This window comes from Pipra filicauda, unplaced genomic scaffold (assembly GCF_003945595.2).
Source record: "Pipra filicauda isolate LSUMZ 115617 unplaced genomic scaffold, ASM394559v2 scaffold1_size10287979_pilon, whole genome shotgun sequence".
NCBI classification, from domain to species: Eukaryota; Metazoa; Chordata; class Aves; order Passeriformes; family Pipridae; genus Pipra; species Pipra filicauda.
The window spans coordinates 6,176,021-6,197,130 of NW_024104310.1; the positions used below are offsets into that span (position 1 = coordinate 6,176,021).

Sequence of the window (21,110 nt, forward strand, 5' to 3'; positions counted from 1 at the left end):
GACACAAAAACTATATTAGTGAGTGTCCTGCCTCTGTCCAATTTCATTAGCACAAAGCTGCAACTACATCTACAACTACATACAGAGAAGGAAAGTGGTTACATTAAAGTAAAAACTATTTTCAGTGAAATAAAATTGTATTCTTTATTTTGGGTTTAAAATTTTCCAGTTCTGGAAATATATCAGTTTTATTTGCTAATCAAGATCAGTAAGATCAGTAAGAAAAATCTTTTGGACAATGTCAGGATTTCTTTACTTCTTTTATTCATGCGAGCGAAAGGTTTTAGTATCATCTGATCAAAACAAACATTTCTGAGTTATGAGCTGAATCAGAAATTCCAAGATTTGGTGTCCTTTTTATTTCCACTGTAATTCCAAACAAAGCTAAAAATCTCACATCCCAGAGTTTCCTCTGAGGTGTCAATTTTGTTGTCCAGCTATAGGAACATGGGACTAGATAGTACATCCTATTTTTGTCAGTTTTCTGACTGTCATAAGTCCATCATATAGATCTTTTTGTAAACTGAACAGGGCATTCTAAGTCCCAGTCACTTGTAAGATTAGCATAACTTTCTGGGAGTAATTTAACTTTCTTCATATATGGCTTGTTTAATTAGTATTTCTAAAAGCTGTCTTATTAAAGCCCTAAGCTTTTCATGTGCAAAATAAATTATAAACGTAAATTAAATTCTAGAAGATTTAAAGTGTATTTTTACCATCAACATGACTTAAAATAAATTCATACACCTATGCTTAGACCAAGTGCTTATCATTCATGTTTTTCTCTTGTAGAATTAATTTTTTTTTATTTGAACTACAGGAAAATCAGAACCTGGATACTTGAAAGAGACATTTATTTGTAAGCAGCGTGTCCCTTTTCCACTGGATCACGTTGTGTACTTATCTCCTAGCGTGACAAGTATGTCTTCAACTCTGCCCTCAACTCCAGATTCCACCCACTACACTACAAAAATAAGTAAGGTACATTTTACAAGTGTATTTGTTGTAGTCTGTCAGAACTGTAAGGCTTGTTGCTGTTCCTGTAACAAAGAGTGAATATCAATCCATTGTTTGTTTGGCTCCAATACTTAATGTATTTGATCTGATAAAAAAAATGAAAAATACCTTATTTATATATTAATTTTTATTGCTAATAGCTTTAATTAGACATGTGCAAATCACCTTTTTCATCATCCTCAAAATTGCCGTGTTTAGTTTCGCACCATGATCTCTTTGTTTTTCAAAGAAAACTAAAACCTCACGGAAACCAGCCTGGAAAGAGAGTAAATTCCAAGCAGAGGGAGTAAGTCAGGATCTGACCAGACTTGAGAAAGGGCAGAATTACTTGAAGAACCCACGCTTTTTCCCACTAAATACTCTTCATGGAGGCAAATCTCTGGTCATTTCTCAAGAAAAAGTGGACCAAATCGTAGCCACAAGAAAAGCAGAAGATGCCAAAGGGTATGCATGACCTACAGTCTGGATCCTGAGCTCGAGCACACACAGCTCCACTATAGAATTACTGTGGATTTACACACAGATATTTCAAGCTAAATGTTTTATACAGTCTCTTAGGAAACAAAGTATGTCTGTATGACATTTTGTTTTTGCCAAAGGATACATTTTGCAATTTCTCATTTTATCAGTATTTAGAGAATGAGGCAGTAAGAGAACATCTCCTTTTTTTATCTTTCAGTGATACATCATTTGTTCCCGTGTTTCTTGCCAATCCACCTACTGTTCTGTTTTCCTATGATGAAGCTGGGCTGGTCTATGAGGTGAGAACTTCTTTGTAGAGAGTTAATTCTACCACTGAGAAGTATTATGTCCTATCTGGACCTACATATTTCACCTAATCTTTTGGCTTTCTGAATTTTAACAAAAGTCAGAGTTTCTTCCTGATATTGAATTTATGACCCTTTAACTTCCATGCCACTGACACAAACCAGTGAAAACTAAATGGACCCTTTTCAGTCTCTGCTTTGTTTTGTTAGTATCTGATTCAGCCTTTATTGAATAAACTGAGATTTTTTGAGTTGGTTGTGATGATGAAGTAGTTACTCCTACCTAATGAGTGAGGATAAATACAGTGGAGCATTTTTATTTTCTTTTTAAATGAAGGTGACCATAGAGCTACAGAACATCACTTCAACAAATCAGTATATGAGACTTATCCCCCCCTCTACTTCAGCATTTTTCATTTTGCCAGGTAAGGATTCTTTTTCTGCTTATAAGATGTTAACACATAAAAAAATCTAATTTATCTGCTTGAACAAAGATTTTTCACAGATGCTCTGTTTGGTTCTGTTTTCCATAGTGCTCAGTTCTTTAGGAACTGAAGGCTGACTTATGACATTCACATGCAAGTCACAAGCAGATTCAAATGGTCTAATGAGGAATTCAAGAACACTAAATTAAAGTGTTTGATGTTAGATTGAAATGTATCCATGGAATACCTACATGGAGCCTTATCCAAAGTCCATCTAGGAACAGACTTAGTTTCCACTGAAAAAAAATTAGCGGGAGAGGGCAAGAAATAGCACACTTCAGTTGTAGCAGGGAAGGATAGGTTAGAGGAAAGTTAAGAAAAATATCTTTCCTACAATAGGATAGCCAGGCACTGGGTTAGATTGCCTAAAGAGGTATTAGATGGTGGTATCCCAGGAATTGGAGGAATATTTAGAAGAAGTTAGATGCCTCCAAGTAAGGCATTTTTGTCTTGTGGCAAAGGAAAACTGTGTACTGTCTCCATGTTTCTCCTCGTTATGAGAAGCATATTTCAGGCAAAAAACATCTTGAGTTCTGTGGAGGATGTGCACATCCACAGATTGCACTGCCAGGCCTCTTGTGCTCATTCTTTTTTATCAGCTGGGCTTAGGCAATAGATGGGGGAAGTTTACAGGCACCTTTCCAGAGGGAGATGTGATTGTAAATACAAGTGCCAACTTCGGGAGGTTTTAATTTTTCTTAATTCCTTGCTTTTTCCCCCCCCCCACCAGGAAAATTCCCAGGAAAGGGTGGAATGATTGCTCCTGGGATGGCATGCCAGTATACAGTCCAATTTATTCCTGAATATCTGGGAGATTATGAAGATCATATATTAGTGGAAACTCAATCATCAGAACCTCTTCTGATCCCAATCCAAGCTAAAGTATCACTTCCAGTATTAACATGTCAGTATTGTCCAAATCTTAAATTTTTCTAAAGGTGGGGTTTTTTTATTTGACTGTCTTCAATTTTGTGTCACAAAACAAATATGGAAAAAATTGGCAGTGCAGTTTCTGCATTTTGATATCTATCTCATTTTCACTCATCATAGATTTATGAGTTATTAAAATGCAATCCTGTCAATTTTTTCCTCAATTATTCATTAAGCTCTTTTCTTTTCACGCTATTAGAGAAGCGAGTAGGAGCCTCTTTTCTGGGTCTGTGTAATTACCACTACAACTGTAATTACTAGTCCTAAATATTATGGAATTATGACTTAATGATAACTATTTGGTGCTATTAATTAATATTCATGGAATGTGATGTTAATTATAGATGGATATGACATACCTGCACCTCTCAGATATCTGACCTCAGCTGAACCAACCAGGATTACTTTTGCAAAAATTTGCTTTGATTTTTTTGTAAATTCACCTTACCTGTTATACTAAGCTTTTTAAAAAATCATCTTACTTTTTATCATTCAATAATCTTTAAGTAGAAAGCACCATTAAAATGTAAAGTGAATGTAGAAATGTACACTTCACACTGTTCAACTTTCAAATGGAAAGAATTTGAGGGGGTATAGGATTGCAAAACCTGGCATATTCACATGCAGTAATGTCTGTAAACAGTTATTTAATCAGCAGCCTTCACTGCCTCTGGAGCCTGATTTTCTGTGTTATTTGTTGCAGTGCCTCACGTTATAGATTGTGGTCCCTGCCTTGTTGGAGGAATAAAAGCAACACCAATTTTGTGCAGAAATGAGGGCGTTAGGACTGGGAAGTTCTCTATAATGCCAAAGAAAGCCTGGCCACCTCCTAATCCTGGGGTGAGCGATTAGGAGGGAAACAGTGGACACGGTGTGGTACAAGTGCCCTGGTGTGAAGGCATTTTGAGCTAGTCATGGTATATTAGCACAGAAGTCATAAGGCCTTGCTGGAGACATTTGTATTGTGCCATTTCTTCAGGCATTCACATTTATCCTCAAGACCAGTCTCCCTGGATGTCTGTACCCTCTACTCTGGCTTGCCTCTGGGAGAAGTTTTCTTGCTCAGGGATGAGGTAAACTGAGGCATAGATTAGGGAAAGGAAAAGTGGCTTGAACTTTAACCTTACCCTTGAAGCAAATAGAATTGCAATCAGTTCTAGCAGTGCTTGAGCTCATTTCTTCCCCCTCCCCACCAAAGATATCCCTTAGTGACCTTGCTGCACCTGTAGTTCACTCCAGTCCTGCTCTGTCTTTAGCTTCTCATCACAAACCAGGGTGTAGGTGAAAGGGACAAAGAAGATAAGATGTGACAGGCAGATTGGCATTTTTGGTGCTGGAGAAAGGGCTGATGGGCCAGGTTGTCCCTCCTGCAATTTTACAACTCCAACTCAAAGTGACATAAGCATGGAGGAACAGACAGAGCCTCTGTGCTCAGGTAGAGCTGTTCTGCTGTGAACATGAATATTAGGGCTCCTGACACTGCCATTTGTGTTTGGAGACAGAACCTTCCCCCCGACTTTCACCAAGGTCATTATAAAGCATAAAGCATTTTTTTTTCTAATTAAACCATGTACAAAGGCCACTTTCTTTTGAGGTGCATGAAAAAAAATATGGTAAGAGTTTAAACAGTGATGTAATACACTGCCTCTTTTAGGTAACCTTGTATTTTAAAAGCAACAACCTGATCAATTTAATTTATTAATTTTTTTAAACACCTTAGGCTGTTGCCACTGTTGATTTTGTGACACAAGATCCTTTTGGGATCCAGCCTGCTGTTTTTGAGCTGATTCCAGGGCAGAGTGAAACAGTGGAGGTTAGTACTAAGTGCTATAGAAAGCTTTTATACTTTACCAAACACATTAGCAAGCAAGATCATTTTAGATGATCTTGGCTGGACCTTGCAAATTTGGGTTTGTGTGAGCAAAAAATGACACTGACTGTTTTTTGCAAATGTAAGATTTAATTACTAATCAGTAAAACTGTCCTTTAGTGAACACTTATTGCATTGCTTCCACAAGAGAATCAATTACAGACGTTGCTATTTCCCTTTCTTTCAGGTCCTGTTTTTCCCTTCTTTGCCAGAGGCCTCACAGCAAACATACACTCTTTTGTGTGACAATTGTCCAGTCAATGATGTTACAGTTACAGGTTTGTTTCTGGCACCTTTCAGAGCTCACATTTGTAACTCTGTAGATACTCAGATAATGTGAGTGGTGGTTGATGGCTTGAAGTGATGGTAACATTTTATGTCAGTGGATTAATACTGTATCCCCTGATGATGTTAAATGCTAAGCATTTTTTTATTATTGTTAATACTGTTCCTTTCTTAGTGCAGCAAATGCATGGGTTTCAGAAAGCACTGAGTTTTTAACCCAATGTAGCCAAAAATCCAATGTAAAATGTCACCAAGTAGCAGAAAAAAAAAAACCATTTGCCAGGTGCAACTAATTTCTTTTACTTTTCTATCTGTTAAGATAACATGGCAAACTATAAAACATCAGCTGCAACAGGGCAGAAATGAAGAAAATTTGGGGCACATCTTGTATGAGGGTATTCAGGAGAGATAGGCAGTCTTTGGATTAGCTAATGAAACCAGTTGAAGTTCTTGTAAACATTAGTGTTTGTTCTGTAATGCAACTGTGAGTGCTATAACAGGAAGCTTGACTTGTAGTCTACTGAATCACTTTATCACAGGTATTTCCTTCGGATATACCTGTGGTAAAGTCTTGGATATAGACTTTTTAATAGTGCATTTGCTGCTTATTTTAATTTTAATATACTGCTCAAATCATCTGGGAGCCACATTGTCAGCCATGTAAACACCCTGCTCACTTCAGTGAAACAGTGCTGGTGTAAGTGAGCTGAGGCTGTGGCCCTAAAATCCAAGTCTGTTAAACTCATGAAGAAAAAGCCTGTGTTGATACATGTTGATAAACAAAGAACATCAGGAAAATATTGTACAAGTAACACAGTTCTGAAACTTGAGGGAACACCAGATATAATCAGTAATGGCCGTGACTGGCATTTGCTGTCAGTGAGTGATGTGAACTGTGTTCATGGGCAGATAGTAAACAGTAGCACCAAAATATTTCTTCAAGGGGTTGGAGAGCTGATTGCTCTGGACCTTTTGTTCGTCACGGGTGGAGAAAGCAAACCTGAGCTGGGTGAAGTTACTGATGTGACAGCACAACATCTCATCTGGTTCGACCACCAAAACCCACACACCAGCGAGGAGAAGAGCTTGGTTATAAGGAATTCCACGTATGTAGCAACTATTACAGTCATGCTCTGCAGTCTGGACATACTGGTAGGGATCTCATTTGTGAGACTGTATTGGAGAAACCTTCGTGCACTTGATAAACTTGGGGCAGCAGCTTTGCTTCCTTTTGCTCCAGTTCTTTGGTAATTAAGGTTCAAGGATACACTTGTAAGAGTGGGAACGTTGTGCATAGATCAGACATTGTGGCAGCCATTAGCCAAGGTCAATGTATTTGCTTCAGTAGAAATAAATCTACAATTCCAAAAGATTCATAAATATGGATGGTTGCAGGAAATATTTACAGGGTGATCCAGGTGAGATTTATCTAATGCTACATGTCTCCTATATATTCTTATACTACTGAGCTAAGGACTCTTTTCCTTTCATCGTGCAGGAAAATAGATACTTCCAAGGGTGCAATTCTGACTGTAGATGTCTCCCATAGAACAAGTCATAATACATGCTGGACTCCACTTGATCTCCACTAATTAATGTGGGAGCCCAATGTAATCAATTTGTATTAAAACTCTCAGATGATTCCTCCTATTGAGTCCTAACAGATTGAAATATAAACTCAATTTGAAGTCAAGGAATAGGTCCCTGTGGATAATTACATCGTACTGAACCTAGTGGCATCCTGATTTTGCTCAAAATTAACAGAAGTGCACTCTTGCACGATGGCAGCAGTTAGAGGTTGCAGACATCAAAGCAGTGAGTAGGTCAGTACTGGGTTTAGGTACATTAATGTAAATTGTTACTTGCTGCAGTGAATATCTGACAGTTTTTTTTGTGGCCTGGAAATCACAGGTGCGTAATGTCAGAACAGGCTGATGTTTGGGTAAAGAAAGTGTGATTTGGTGAACTGGGCACTGTAAAGTGACAAAGGATGTGACTGTGCCAATTTCCACATCTTCTCTGTGCTATAATCCCCACAGCAGTCCCTGCACATCTGGTGTCAGCATTTGTGTCAGGCTGAGAGTAAACTCCACAGAAGCAGGAAAGAGAAACCTTTCTTCTGCTACAGAAAGTGATACAAGAAATTGTAAATGTCCAGATTTGTCAGTGATACTTTCAAATTCCAGTGTCCTTCCCCTTCTTAGTAAGGCAAAGTTTTTGAGGTCAGCATGTCAAAGTTTTCAAACCCATGAAGACATTCCATGGAATACACTTCTGCTGAAGCAACCCAGTTAAGCAACCTTTTCTGGATTGCAAACAGTATGGCAGAGCCATGGCTATAATTTTATCTGAAGCCATTGTGTTTGTTGACATGTTAAAGACCACATCTTGCACTTGGATTAAATTCAGAATCTGATGTAGATCATCAGCAGTGATCCAAGGCAAACATACTGGTATCAGCAGGAACAGCCCTGTTCATCTCAGATCCTTGTAGGGTTTCCTAAAAGCTGGATTATTTGACAAGTCAAGTAAGGCAATAAAGTGTTAGCATATCTTAAACATTTATATAATTTACTTTCAGATATTAGCATGTTCTTTGTACAGTTTATATGTTCTGATTCTATGCTGTCTCATCAACTTTGTAGCTCACAAAGACTGGTAAGTGAAACCCCTGTGATTTGTAAAGAGATGAATTTTCTACGTGGAAAAAATCTCTGGAAATTTTCTCCCAACATTTTGCTCAAAAATAACTGATTTGTTGACCATAGCTTTTTTGTTGTTTATTGACCTCTTTGCAGCCCTGTAGAACTTCCCTTCTTCTGGCAGATAAGAAAGCCTAATCTGAAACCGTTAATACCAGAAGGAACTGCAGACTTTACGAAGGTCGAAGACAATCAAGACACAGAGTCAGCCTTCTCCCTAAATCCTGAGCAGGGAGTTTTGCTTCCCTGTGCAGATCATGAGTTTATCCTCACTTACACTCCACAGGAGGTATGGCTCGTGATTTCTTCCTATCTACAAACTCCAGCTGTGTATTTTTATGCAAGTCATAAAATCCTTGCTGTGCAACTTTTCTAAATTAAATTTAATTAGCTGGTACTATGCTCTGATAAACAGTGTTCAAAACGTAGAAAAAGTTACTAAAGGAAAACATGTTTTGACTGCAAAATGTGAGACAGTTTCTGATCTCATGTCATTTTTGGGACTGACTGGACACAATTAGTTTTACACTGAAACTATGGGCACATCCTTGTAGCTGCAGCTGTGCTGGCTGGTGAAGTTACTCCCCTCCCCACTCTACGAGCTCCTCCACCAGCTCCTGACCCTTCCCCTTCTGCTTTGGGGATGTGCCCCATACCTACTGCAGCCTAAATAAGTTGATTTGCAAACAGGGATTATTTAAACTGTTTCCAGCTGTAGCTTTTTTGACCCGAAATGGGCCCTGTGAACAGCTGAGTGGTAAATTAGGGGGATAGTAGGAGCCTTTGGCAGAGAAATGCTGGTGTGCAGCTGTGGGTAAAGAGGGCTGCAAGGATGTTGGAATGCAGCTGTGCCAGTGACTGTTCTCTTAGTTTCTGCTTCTCTGTCCCTGTAAATAAGGAGCATGAGCTCACTGTGTTCCAAAGTAAGCCCAAGAGTGGGAATATCCCATGCTGTGATGATTGACAGACATAAGAAATACCTTAAATATGTATAGACAAGAAACTAGCTGGCTTTTTAAAAATACTTTAATTAGTTAATTGAATATATATTTAATTAAAGTATACACTGAAATTAATATCTGTCTACAAACAAGTGAAGCTTTTGCAAAGCCCTACAGATTTAAGGCCTGCTTCTGTGTTTCCTTTTTTCCCCCTCCATTAGAATACAGAAGGCATTCTCTTCCCATGATGGAAAAGTCGTGTTTCTTACTCGAGATCAGATTGATGGTCAATTAAGCAAAATACCCTGGAGCAGTTAGAAGAAACTTTTAAATTAGTACAGCAGGACTGAGCTTAAGTTGGGGAGCCTTTGCAGATGCTTGTGCATAGTATGCAATATACTAGGGAAATAATAACAAGCATGTCAAAAATGAGTATTTTTCTTGGAACCATACACTATGAGATCAGAATCTGGCTTAATATTTTACAGTCAAACGTGTTTTCTTTTAGTAACTCTAGAGTCTGAATATCATTTATCAGAGTTTAGTACTCCGATGATGATCATTCATCCTTTACACGTGGACTACTTTTCCATCTTTTTTTTAATCCTCAGCATAACTGATTACTTGACATTAAAGTCGTTTTCTCCTTCATCTGTATAGCTGCAGAGTTACCACAGTGTGATTCAGATGGTACTGAGGGACATCCCAGAATCACCTCGGTAAGCTGAGAAACGTCTCCCAGTAAGATGTGTAGCCAGAATTTATCTGTGCTATTGCCTTAAATTACTGGGATTTTTCTTCTTTCTGGTGGTGACGGACTGACAAGTATAAAGAATTTTATCTGCACAACTAGTGGTACAAAGAGCATCTCTGATACTTTCCCTCATGCCCAAACACATGCCTACCCCTGGCTTTTCCTCTCTTGGAAAAAGATAATACTGTCATTTTGTCTGCTTGTTTTCCAGATTTTCCTGTTATTACTATTTGTCACAGCAGTCTGTGACATAAATACTTGTTCATGGACAGACTGGGACAACCTTAAAGAATGATGAAGTTTTTAATTGTCCCCAGGCTGAGCAAATTGCACGCTGACAGTCTGTACTTGAGAAACTTTTGATGATTTTCAGTTTTCATCTGGCAACTAAAAGGCAGGATCCAATTTAATACCAGTTTAAGGTGTTTAATGATTCTACCATATTTCTCCCAAAGTTTAGAAAAAGAGGGAATGCTTCAAAACATCCCAGAATGCAAAGTAGAGGATGTAATAGCACTGGAAATAGAAGTTAAAGGATCAACAGAACCATTTCATTTTCTTCTGGAACCATATGCCATTATTATCCCTGGAGAAAACTTCATTGGTGTAAATTTCAGAAAAACATTTAAGGTTTGTTTGCTTTTGACTTCATTGTTATGGTGTGTTTTGTGTCACTAGATGTCATAGGTTTTATTAGTAGATATCAGATGGTCTGTGTTATTTTAGTTTTCCTGAAATGTTTTTAAAGGAGGCCATGACTCCAGGAGGGTCTGCACCAAAATCCCCTACCCAGCCCCCTCAGCCCTACACTCCAGGCAGCAGCCTTTGTTCATTTTTCATCTCTCCAGTTTGATAGCACAGAGTTTTACTATTCTAAGTGCTTTTCTGGGTCACTAACTAAGTATTGCTTGTCACTTCTGTAGTGTAAAGGTTTTCCTGCTGGGAGGAATAGCCAATGGATGATTAAATTAGTTCATAATGGAGGCACTGTTCATTCAAAGAACTACAGCAAGCAGAAAAGAGCTACAAAAGTCACATATGCTGCAGCTTACTACATGTTATTCTTTCCTGCAGGTTCTGATAATTTCTGTCTGGCCATTTTGGGACAAAATGCTGCTGCAATTGTCCACTCACACAGCATCCTCTTCAGTGTAGATCAGGATCCTTTCCATCTTAGACTCACTTGGGAAAAATAGGCTTGCTAGCAGGAGCCAGGCAGGAAGACATTTCCCAGTTAATGGTTTTCCCATTTTTTCTTAGAGATCCTGCTAATCAGCATTTGATTTTATGCTTTCTCTTCCTAGAACTTATTTTTTCAATTTAAGGCAACTATTTCATACTTTCCAGTAATCCAGTGTAGCTACACATGTGATATAGGTAACTAAGCCACTTACTGATGATATAATTATATTCCTTACAGTTTCCAATTGTTTTTTTAGTCTTAAAAAGATAAGAATTTTAACTATACTTAGAGATAATTGTGCTTCAGAGAACAAAGTTGTTTGCTGCAATTAAGAAATTAATGTCTGACTAGATCTGAAGAGCAGGCCAAAAATTTCAAGAGCTTCCCTCTCCCTCACAAGCAGATCCTTTGGCAAAAAATAGGCTGCACTCAAAAGAAAGATTTGCAGTTTAAGTTTAGAAAGCCTGTTGTATTTTTGAAAAATGGGGGAAAAGTTATAAAAACTTCAAGTATTATAGTATTCTTGGAAAGAATTGTTAATGGATTTTCTTCAGGAAACACCTTCACCTGTGTGAAGAGAGCCACTGTGACAAATAAATGATGACTCACAATACCTAGTTTTCAGTGTATCAGTGCTCTCAGCAAATTGGCTTGTTGCTATGAAAGCTGAAGGTGCATTAATTGTCTCATTGATTTTATTTGTTTCAGCTGTGGAACAACAGCAAATCACTGATCAAGTACACGTGGGACAAAATCACAACCTCCGAGATCATGGAAGTTTTTCCTCCTACTGGTGTCATAGGTAAAGATTCTGTGACTTGCAAGCATCAGTTAATGACAGAAATGACAGTAATTGACAGTATAAATCTATGACAGTCATAGAGCACTATAATGCAAACTGTAAAAATAGCTGATCCCCAGCCCACTGGAGCCAGCAGGAGACTTAATTTGGTTCCAGGAGCTTCAATAACAGATTTAGAGCAGGTGGTTTCTGAAAAAAAAGGTGAGACAGCACCCTGATTTTTTTTCTTTTCTAGACATAAATAGTTGCTGTGAATTTGAACTGGCAATTACTGGAAGCAAACCTGGTGTCATCAGCCATAACCTGCAGTGTAACATTGAGCCATGCCCAGAGCCAGTTGTGCTGCATGTTGAGGCTGCTTTTAAGGTAAAGAACAGTTCAGCATTGTGGGATGGTGAGCTGTGGGGTCTGATCATTGTCCATGTAAAGCTGTTTTGCCTCTCAAAGGCTTGAGAAATCTAAAGAAGTTAAGAATAGGAGGTAGTTTTGCTGTCTAGTAACTATTGAGGCAGTGTTGATACTCCCATGACACTCAGAATTTTTCTGCATCACATACAGTGCATTTGCTTTCTGATATTCTCTGTGAAATCAAATGTTAATCTTAGCTAATATATGCTTCTTAATGACACTGTTTTAGCAGAGGGGTCCATTCTGATGTCTGTTTCCTGGTGTCCCAGGGTCCACTTCTTCGTATTGATGTTCCATCACTCCGGTTTGGTTTGACTAAGCAGGGTGAGAGTGTGTTAAGAACCTTCAAGATTAAAAATATGTGTCAAGTGCCAGCACAGTGGAGGATGCAAGAAAGCCAGGTTTGTCTAGCAGAAAGGAATGAAGAGGTAAGTCACTGCTACAGCTGGCTGTGTTCCCTCTTTAGCTGTTCTTTTCCTTCTGCTTAGGAGTTGTAATATTCATTCCAGTCATCAGAAATTCTAATTTTTGTGACTTCTTCTGAAACTAGTCCTGCACAGTTTCATGAGTACGTGAGTTCTTTTGAGGTTAAATGCTTCTTTATGATTTTTCACTATTTCCATTTATTACAAATCCCCTACCAGCCTGATCCAAAGAGACAGAGTATTTCCTGTATGACAGTAATTGCTGAGGTTAAGGTTTTAGAGGAACTGAGGTTGCTAAACACTCCTCCCACACACCCACATCAGCATCTGAGACAAGAATCACAGCCCCAGCCCCACACTGATGCTCTTCCTGTTTCAGCTCTTCCAACCCTCCTTCCTCACCCTTCTGTCCAAGAATCTTTCCAACTTGTGGCACCTTGCTGCTGTTTGGGAGCAGATTCTGCAGCTGAGGCTGACTGCTTCTCCTCCACATTCCCTCTCTGTCCATGCACAGCCAGCCCTGTTATGCCCATGGCTGTGACTGCCCTTCTCTCAGAAGCAAAGTCCTGCCTCCTTGTGTAGCCAGGTTTTCACAAAGCTGGCACTGTGCTTCCTGATACCAACCCAGGTGGGACTTGAGGGGCAGAGAGAAAAGACATGTCTGAGGAAAAACTAGACACGTGCAAGCCCTAATTAGATTGTGGCTTCACCATTTTACCCTTGCTTTGTAGGTGTCAAAATTTTCCTGTTTCCTCTCTCCTCTCCCAGATATCTCCCTTTACCATCCAACCATCAGCTGGAGAAATACCTCCTTTGGGTGTATGCAGAGTGTCAGTTCAGTTCACATCACTGCAGTGCCAACGTCTCCAGACAGTATTGGAACTAGAGGTAGAAAATGGAGAAGGAAGGTGAGGGGGGAAAGCAGCATTCTGTTTTGTTTTTCCTGGGATTCATATGTGAGTTTTCCCTTTACATAGTTTTTATCTTCTAAAAAGAAAAACTGAACTCAGAGTGGGGTTGTTTAACCTATCAATGAACTACCAAATTGCTAATATTGCTAAATAAACATTATCATCATTCTTCCCAGCATGCTGTTGTATGTCTAGCACATTTCATTAACGATAACAATAGACCATCTGTGTGTTTATTTCCAGTTATCTTCCTGTTTTTGTTGAAGTTCAGACCCTCCAAGTGTGCCTGATATCTAGTCATCTAGTATTCCCTGAAATTTATACTGGAGTTCCTGCCAAAGCAACCAGTAAACTTTTTAACCAGACACTGCTGCCAGCAAAATACTTATGGGGAAAGGTAAATGCTCTTCTGATGGATGAAGCATACAGCAGGGATAGAAATGGCAATGTTATAGAAATACAAATAACAACTATTCTTAAAAGCTTTTCTGATGTATCTTTTGAGCACTGATTGCTGTTTGCAGAACTTCAACTTGACACCAGCCTTTATGAAAAGATTAACTACCAGTTGATGGCAATATGTTCTTACTGTCTGTGGACCATCCCTGGGAGAATGGGTGGGCAGATGTGAGGGATCACAGGATATAAGCTACCAGAGTATTAAGCTAAGTCCCATGGCAGTGTAGGGTTTGCATTTAATTAAGTAGAACAAAGAAACTATGGTGCTTTTGAGTTGTGTCTGAATTTTGCTTTAATTTCACATTCTGGATGGGATTCAGATTACAGATTGAGAGCCCTACATTTAGTGTCAGTGTGTAAGCTGTGGTCTGAACTCTCTTTTCCATCAGTGGAAATTTGTCAGTGCCTTGGTCACTCAGATCTACTCTGACATGTGGGATTCAGCTCAGTTGCCTACATAAAAGCACTCAGAGCCATCCAAGATGACCTCCGGTGCCCAAGGATCCTAACAGAGCATGTGGATCCTATAGGACCTATAGGAAAACACTTTGGAACATCTGGAGCCTAGGAAGAATACCTACAGCATTTTTCCTCATATCTGATGTCCATGTGTGAGCAACTGAGTTGAAGCCCTGGATTCATGCCATTTGCAGTTGGGCACTTAGGGAAGGTGCCAACACCAGGATTGTCTCTCTTTCACCTCTAGAGTGGAGAAAGATGGGGCACCTCTTGGATCCTGCTCCAATATCAGATAAGTTGGCTTCACCCTGGAAAGGCTTGTGACTGTGAGAGGGAGGGCAGTGACCCTGCTCCCAGCCCAGAAGCCTCAGCTTGGCACCTGAAAGTCATTTGGAAATGAATGTAGACATGAGGAACTTATCACCCACGGGGAATTGTAAAGCAAGTCTTGATAAACTGTAGGTGTTGCTACCTGAAAGTGTCCTAAACCTGAGAATAACTTGGTCTTGATGTGAAGAGACAATCGGAGAGAATCAGCATTAGTCTAAAAGTCTGTCCTTTCTGTTTGGCAGCTCATTGGAAGCCAGGCAGTTTCCTGCTCTGTCACTGTCTCCCCAGCCCGTGGCACCTTGGGCCCAAATGAGGAAAAAGAATTCTGCATAGAGCTGTCAGCCAGCATCATGGTAAGGTTAAAAACTGGGGCACAGTTTTATCAAAACAGCAACACCGGCTTTTTCATCTCACCTCCATCTGGCTGAAGGGAACAATTTCTGTACAAAACCACATGCTCTTTTTTCCTGCACAGTATCTCCAAAATTGCTTTGCTTTAGAGGTACCACGGTTTGAAAGCAAGAATTAAAGTAGTGCACATGGTGTGTAATTTCTGCACTACCTCTTTGTTTATTGGCTGTTCCTGTTTTCTTTCTTTCTTGAGTGCCTATTCAGTTGCTCTTAGTGCTTATCTGTTTTCCTGGAGCACACAGATCCTCACTTTGCATTATCCCAAATGAAATGGAACAGGCTGGCATATAGAGCTTATATATCTGGTTTTCTGAATGCAACTGGGCCTGTGACATTTTGATATTTGAAAACTTAAAAGAGGTTGATGGGACTTAGAGTCTGAAAAATAGGGAATAGACTGCAGAGCTTACAAACTTCAGGAATTCAACCACAGACTCTATAGGGGCATTCAAACAACTGAGTTAATGCAACTACATAAAGAAGCTTCCTATAGGTATGGTGTCTTAGTTCCCATTACAGTCACTGGAGACCTAAGTTTCATCTATTTGCTTAAAAGTAGGTATTCAGTACTATCAGAGATAGTATTTAAAAGATATGTAGATGTGACACTTGGGGACGTGGTTTAGTGGTGGCCTTGGCAGTGCTGGGTTGATGGCTGGACTCAGTGATCTTAGAGGTCTTTTCCAACCAAAATGATTCTATGATTCAACACTTGCAGTGTAGGAATTGTGTCAAAAATCACTAATGGAGGGGGTTTAGGCTTGCAGACTGATGCAGGTACAAAGCCAAGAAACAGCCATAAATTTTTACCTCAGTACTGCTTTCTAAGCGACTCCAATGCTGGCAAAAAAATGCACCAAAAACGATTCAGTAAAACTTCTCACAATTCTATTGTTCTACTTTTAATCCATGGAAGTTTATACATGTTTTTAAAATAAATTTCCTAATGAGGCTGCCTTTCCTCTGTGATATTTGCTTCATTCACAAGGAAACTTGATTCATTGCTTTTCAGGGTGAGCTGAAAGACCTCGCCCTTTCCTGTAGCATAGAAGACATGGTTGAACCCCTTTTTCTGAGCATTTCTGGAGAAGTGAAGGGACTACAGGTCTTCTACTCAGTACCTTGTGACAGTGGAGTTGCCAGGTATTTCTGACTGATTTTTATTTTATTTTTCCGACATGTGGCATGACTACTGTGGTTTGGAACATGCTCATCTTTATATCTTTTTATGTAAGTAAAGGTGGCTTTAATTTGGTAGGTTGGCATGCTATATATAATAAAAATTTTACCCAAAATAAATCCTTATATGGATAGAATTGAAAAAATGAAAAGCAGAAAATGCCGATGACAAAAATCATAGGCTGCATGGTCCATTCACACTGGGCATCACAACCACATTGTGCATATTGCACGTTTTAAAATCTACTGAAATTGTCTGTGGCATAAGAAAATAAGACCCATCTTTAAATACCAATGTTATTTTTTCTGGCAGTGATGAAAGACAAATGTCACAAAGCCTGTGTGACCTTCTTTTGGACTTCGGGTCTGAACTTGCATTCAGAGATGTAGTAAAGCGTCAGCTGATTCTTACCAATCCCACTGGAATCAGTGCTCCATTCACACTGGAAGCTGAGTATTTTACTGCCTCTTTACCAACTTCAGAACAAGGAACCTGCCTGTAAGTCTTGTTTTTCTGCATAATGACTCAGATGCTAATTTAGGTCTGGATTAAACCTGAAATCAGATTTATTTTTTTCAAGCTCCTCAAGATACCTGGTGAAAAGAAGAGGACCTGTCACAAAACATGCAGCCAGAAAAGCACAGTCAGGTATGAGAATAACTGTTAATTCATTCTGTGGAGAGAAGGTAAAAGCCAACTGACTACCATATTCAGCGCTAAGAGTGCCAGTCAGGCACCTCTTTCCATTGTTGGAGTATCTGCTAAAGTCTAAACTTAGTTCTTCAGTTCATTTTTGAGTTTGAAAGCCCACATTTTATAACCATTAGGTCAATCTCTGTCTTCCCTCTCTGCTTCTTTTTCTCTCTCCCCCTCCCTTTCTTTGTCATTCATCTTCTTTTTCTTGAAAACAACAGTCTGAAACAAAGATGGTGATTCTTGTGATAGTTCACTCCCAGCACGTGGTATGGATGACATGCAGAATGTTTGGCTGTTTCTCTCCTGCACAGTTTTCCAGTACCACTCTAGCAGGCTTTCCTCCCCCAAACCCTTTAACATACCCTCTCCACTGTGGAAAGCTGCAGCACAGCCCATCTGTCATTTCTGATGTGTTGTACTGAAAAATGATAATATTTGGAGCCACAAGAGACTCAGGGAGGGGGGAAATGGGAGTGAAATGCTATGAAGTGTGGATGCGTCTTCTGTATCCAAAATAAAACTGGACATATTGGTACCTTGCCATAGTGTTTGGTATCTGTTACACAGACAGAGCTTTTCAGCTGTTGAATTAGTGCTTAAGATTAGGAAAATGCTGTTCTGACAGATTCCATGCAAGGCTTTGGGTGACTCAGAATGTGGAAAGGCTTTGCTCTTTGTAATTCACTCTTTGTGTGGAAGAGCACACAAAGGTAAACAGGCAGCTGCTGATAGGACATTAACCAGTCAACACAAATCCCAGCCTATTTTTCTCAAATCGAAGGTGTGTTTTCATGTAACCAATTAGTGCCTTGCATATCCCAGAGAGTCTTGGATCAGGTTGTTGGAAGGGAGTCCTGCTATAAAATACTCTAGGCAAGAACAAACCCTCAAAAAAATAGAATAAGGCCCACTGCAGAAGGGAAAAGTGGTATAAATGTGAGTTGTGTAAATGACCCCAGGGTTTTTTTTGAAGCCAGTGAGGTAGCTGCTGATTAACACCAGCTAAAACCATGGTCCTGTATATTCTTTGAAACAGTGGCTTTGTTCCATTTCCTCAAAATTCATCCAATGCTTCTTTGCTGTGCTTCTTCAGAGTTTGAAGCAGCAGTGCTGTCTCAGGGGAGGGGAGTAGCTTTCCATATACAACCTTCCACGGGAACTCTGAGAGCCTTCCAGCAGCTCAGCATAGAAATAGCAGCTTACAACAATATGTGGGGAGAGTACCAGGACAATCTTGTCTGTAAGGTAGGTGGGGTTTTGGTTTCAAGTGAAGTATTGCTATGGCAGATTTTACACCAATTATATTTCCCAGATTCCTTTCTGTTAGAATTACTTTTCCAGATTTTCAGGACTTCTGTAAAAATTCAGGGTTGATATTGTTATACCACTACCTGCAATGATGGGTAAGGAACAGTTGTTTGCTCTTACAGTTTAGTTTTGGGGTAACATATTTATCCCTTGGGGTGTTCTCATGTGCCTTTAAGATGACTGGAGCGGTTTTGATTTATAACATCTGTTTGGTAGCTGGCCAGGGCACTGCTCTGCTCTACCAGTACAATACATTGTGTTGTATGGAAAAGCAGCAGGAAAGCTGATAAATGCATGAGGTATTGCATTCTCCTGCTGAGAAGAGTTGTTGTTAGCATATGAATTAGATGCTGTCAAAACAAATTAACCAAAATTTTTGAAAATCCAATCAGTTTTCAAAACATAATTTTTTAACACAAAGTTTTATCTTGATTCTAATATAAAAAATTATTCTTTAACAGGTGGGAGACTTACAACCTAAATTAATTCCTATGCAAATGACTGTGAAAGACTGTCCTATCTTCCTGCAGATGACAGGACCGCAAACAGAGTCACCCATTATCAGGTACAGTGCAAAATACTGTCAGAGGAATCAGAGAATTAAATATCACTGGACTACAGCCAACATACACACCTGTTCCATCTCGTTGTGATATAATGAGAAGGTCAGCAAAATGCTGTCAGAGTAGAGTATCTGCTTCTAGGACACCAATACATTTGTCTCTACCAGCATAATTATAAAATACTCTCCATACAAGGCTGCTCAGGTTTGCCAGCAACCACTATCCTGGGCTTGCAGTTGTAGAATTTCACCCAGTCCAGCCTCATCTGACTCTGTTGAGGTGGGAACTCATCGTTTCTCATCATTTCTCATGATCAGTTCTCATCATCTGCAGCTCATTTCTCCCTGGCTCTTTACCTGGACCAGGAGAAATGCAGCCCCAAGGTAAAGAGGGGCAGGAGAAAGTTTAAGCCTTGTCATTGCAGTTGCAATGGCACCTCTGGGTGAGGGGTGAGGGTTGGTTTATGGGGACCATGGCACTGTACATGCTTAACCTGAAACATTTGAGACAACTTAAAAAAAAAAAGGAAAGAAAAGAGTCTGGTGAAATAAAACAATATTGTACTTCACAGTGTAGGCCATGCTTTATCTGAGAGCGACTCTTAACAGGCTGCCAGTGCAGCCAGGTTTGTTTCCACTTTTAAACAACTCTTTAATGATTTCAGACACTTTTGTTCACTGCATGTACTGATAACAAGGTTCCCCCCCCAGGTTTGGCACTCATGTCTCGGGAGGGTCTCCTGTCCTTCGGAGGGTCCGGCTCAACAACCCCACTCCCTTCGGTAGGAATGACTTTTGTACAGCAAACATTGACACTTTCATTGCATTCCTTATGAGAATAAATATAGAAGAACCCATTAACATGTTAATTAACAGGCCTACTTGTTGCCTAATCAAGATATTTTTTGTAAAAATAGTAATAGTGTGTAAGAAAGTGACTCAGTGTGTTGTTATTATGGAACTGCATCCTATCCTGAGGTGGCTGGGTTTTCCCTCATTGAAATGGTGGGAACTCAGGGTTTGTCATCCTGTTTTTATAAATCTCTCACAACACTAACCCCATCAATCAGATGTGCTACCAGCTTCTTAGTGGCATCATCTGGCCCTTCTGTATTTAGTGTTAGCTTTGAGTGAAATTCTAAGCTTTTCAGAGCAAAGTCAATCACCATTTTTATTTTTTTTCTGAATGCCACCAAACACATTTGCTTAAACAAAATAACTCATAATTTATTTTAATGTTATTGCAAGTGTAGTTTAGGACCTAGAAAGTGGCCAAGCTGTAGGAAGAGCTTCAATGATTTTAGTTTGCAGGAAACATGGTAAGCTTCAGATATGCTTTAATACAAATCTAGTTGCCAGATACAAATTTGTTACTTGATACTCTGGTTCTCTGGTACCAACAAAGCTGTGACTCCTCTCGCTGACCAGCAGTAGTTGTCCTTTCTCCTTTCCAATTCAGACATCCGCCTGGACTTGGAAGTTTACAACCAAGAGGAAGACGACGAAAAGCTGGTGGACCTGTTGATGCTCTTTGAAGACCCTTTTCCACCTCAGGACATGGATGGAAATGAGGCTGCATCAAGTGGTAGCACCTCGGAGTCAGAGATCGTGCTAAAGTTGGATCAAACTGCCATTCCCCGTGGAAGCATTTGTCCAGCTTCCCAAACCACGGATGAGGTCAGCTGTTAGGCTGTTTCTTACGCTGCTGCTGAGATACGTGATGGGTTTTTTGGCATGAAGGGTTGAAAACAATAACAGGAGATATAACTTGTAACTAAGAGCTGGATTGTTAAAAGAAACGTCAGCTCCTCTCACAGTCGAAAACGCAATATGTGGGTAGGTGGCTGTGGAGATCAGCAATCTGTTTCCAGAATGAGCTGTAAGCAGTTAGCTCGCCATAAAATTGTTAGAGAAGCTGAAGAGATACTTTTTAAAATACTGTCCTTGACAAACTAATGCCATTATTACGTACAAGAATTACCATAACAAAAGCTCCTTAATTTGGGTCTGTTTTTCTCATGGGTGCTTTCTGGTGTCAACATGTGCTGTAGTCAGGGAGCAGAATCTAACCTCTACATTTCAAATTGCAGCTAATGATATGGAGGTATTTGTCCCGGTGCTAAAATTCGATTGGTTCTGTTACTCTGTTAGAATATGGTTACATCTATTACCCGTGAACTTTTATTATAATGTGGCAATTTACTGTCTTGAAGGGCTGGGAGTGA

At 39.6% G+C, this 21,110-nt stretch overlaps 1 protein-coding gene across 3 annotated transcripts in view; it reads left to right on the plus strand.

Moving 5' to 3' along the window:
- DLEC1 (DLEC1 cilia and flagella associated protein) overlaps nucleotides 1-21,110 on the plus strand; it is a 34,875-nt gene that overhangs the window by 4,882 nt on the left and 8,883 nt on the right. For all 3 annotated transcript variants that reach the window (XM_027733411.2, XM_039380674.1, XM_039380675.1), the window contains 25 exons: nucleotides 821-981; nucleotides 1,247-1,461; nucleotides 1,697-1,778; nucleotides 2,122-2,209; nucleotides 3,000-3,173; nucleotides 3,903-4,039; nucleotides 4,920-5,012; nucleotides 5,257-5,347; nucleotides 6,298-6,460; nucleotides 8,153-8,345; nucleotides 9,658-9,716; nucleotides 10,207-10,381; nucleotides 11,643-11,736; nucleotides 11,972-12,102; nucleotides 12,414-12,572; nucleotides 13,338-13,477; nucleotides 13,724-13,877; nucleotides 14,971-15,081; nucleotides 16,152-16,282; nucleotides 16,632-16,817; nucleotides 16,900-16,967; nucleotides 18,109-18,260; nucleotides 18,785-18,888; nucleotides 19,597-19,667; nucleotides 20,345-20,562. In XM_027733411.2, the coding sequence (XP_027589212.1) occupies nucleotides 821-981; nucleotides 1,247-1,461; nucleotides 1,697-1,778; nucleotides 2,122-2,209; nucleotides 3,000-3,173; nucleotides 3,903-4,039; nucleotides 4,920-5,012; nucleotides 5,257-5,347; nucleotides 6,298-6,460; nucleotides 8,153-8,345; nucleotides 9,658-9,716; nucleotides 10,207-10,381; nucleotides 11,643-11,736; nucleotides 11,972-12,102; nucleotides 12,414-12,572; nucleotides 13,338-13,477; nucleotides 13,724-13,877; nucleotides 14,971-15,081; nucleotides 16,152-16,282; nucleotides 16,632-16,817; nucleotides 16,900-16,967; nucleotides 18,109-18,260; nucleotides 18,785-18,888; nucleotides 19,597-19,667; nucleotides 20,345-20,562 (3,350 nt within the window). The remainder of the gene's footprint in view (nucleotides 1-820; nucleotides 982-1,246; nucleotides 1,462-1,696; nucleotides 1,779-2,121; nucleotides 2,210-2,999; nucleotides 3,174-3,902; nucleotides 4,040-4,919; nucleotides 5,013-5,256; nucleotides 5,348-6,297; nucleotides 6,461-8,152; nucleotides 8,346-9,657; nucleotides 9,717-10,206; nucleotides 10,382-11,642; nucleotides 11,737-11,971; nucleotides 12,103-12,413; nucleotides 12,573-13,337; nucleotides 13,478-13,723; nucleotides 13,878-14,970; nucleotides 15,082-16,151; nucleotides 16,283-16,631; nucleotides 16,818-16,899; nucleotides 16,968-18,108; nucleotides 18,261-18,784; nucleotides 18,889-19,596; nucleotides 19,668-20,344; nucleotides 20,563-21,110) is intronic.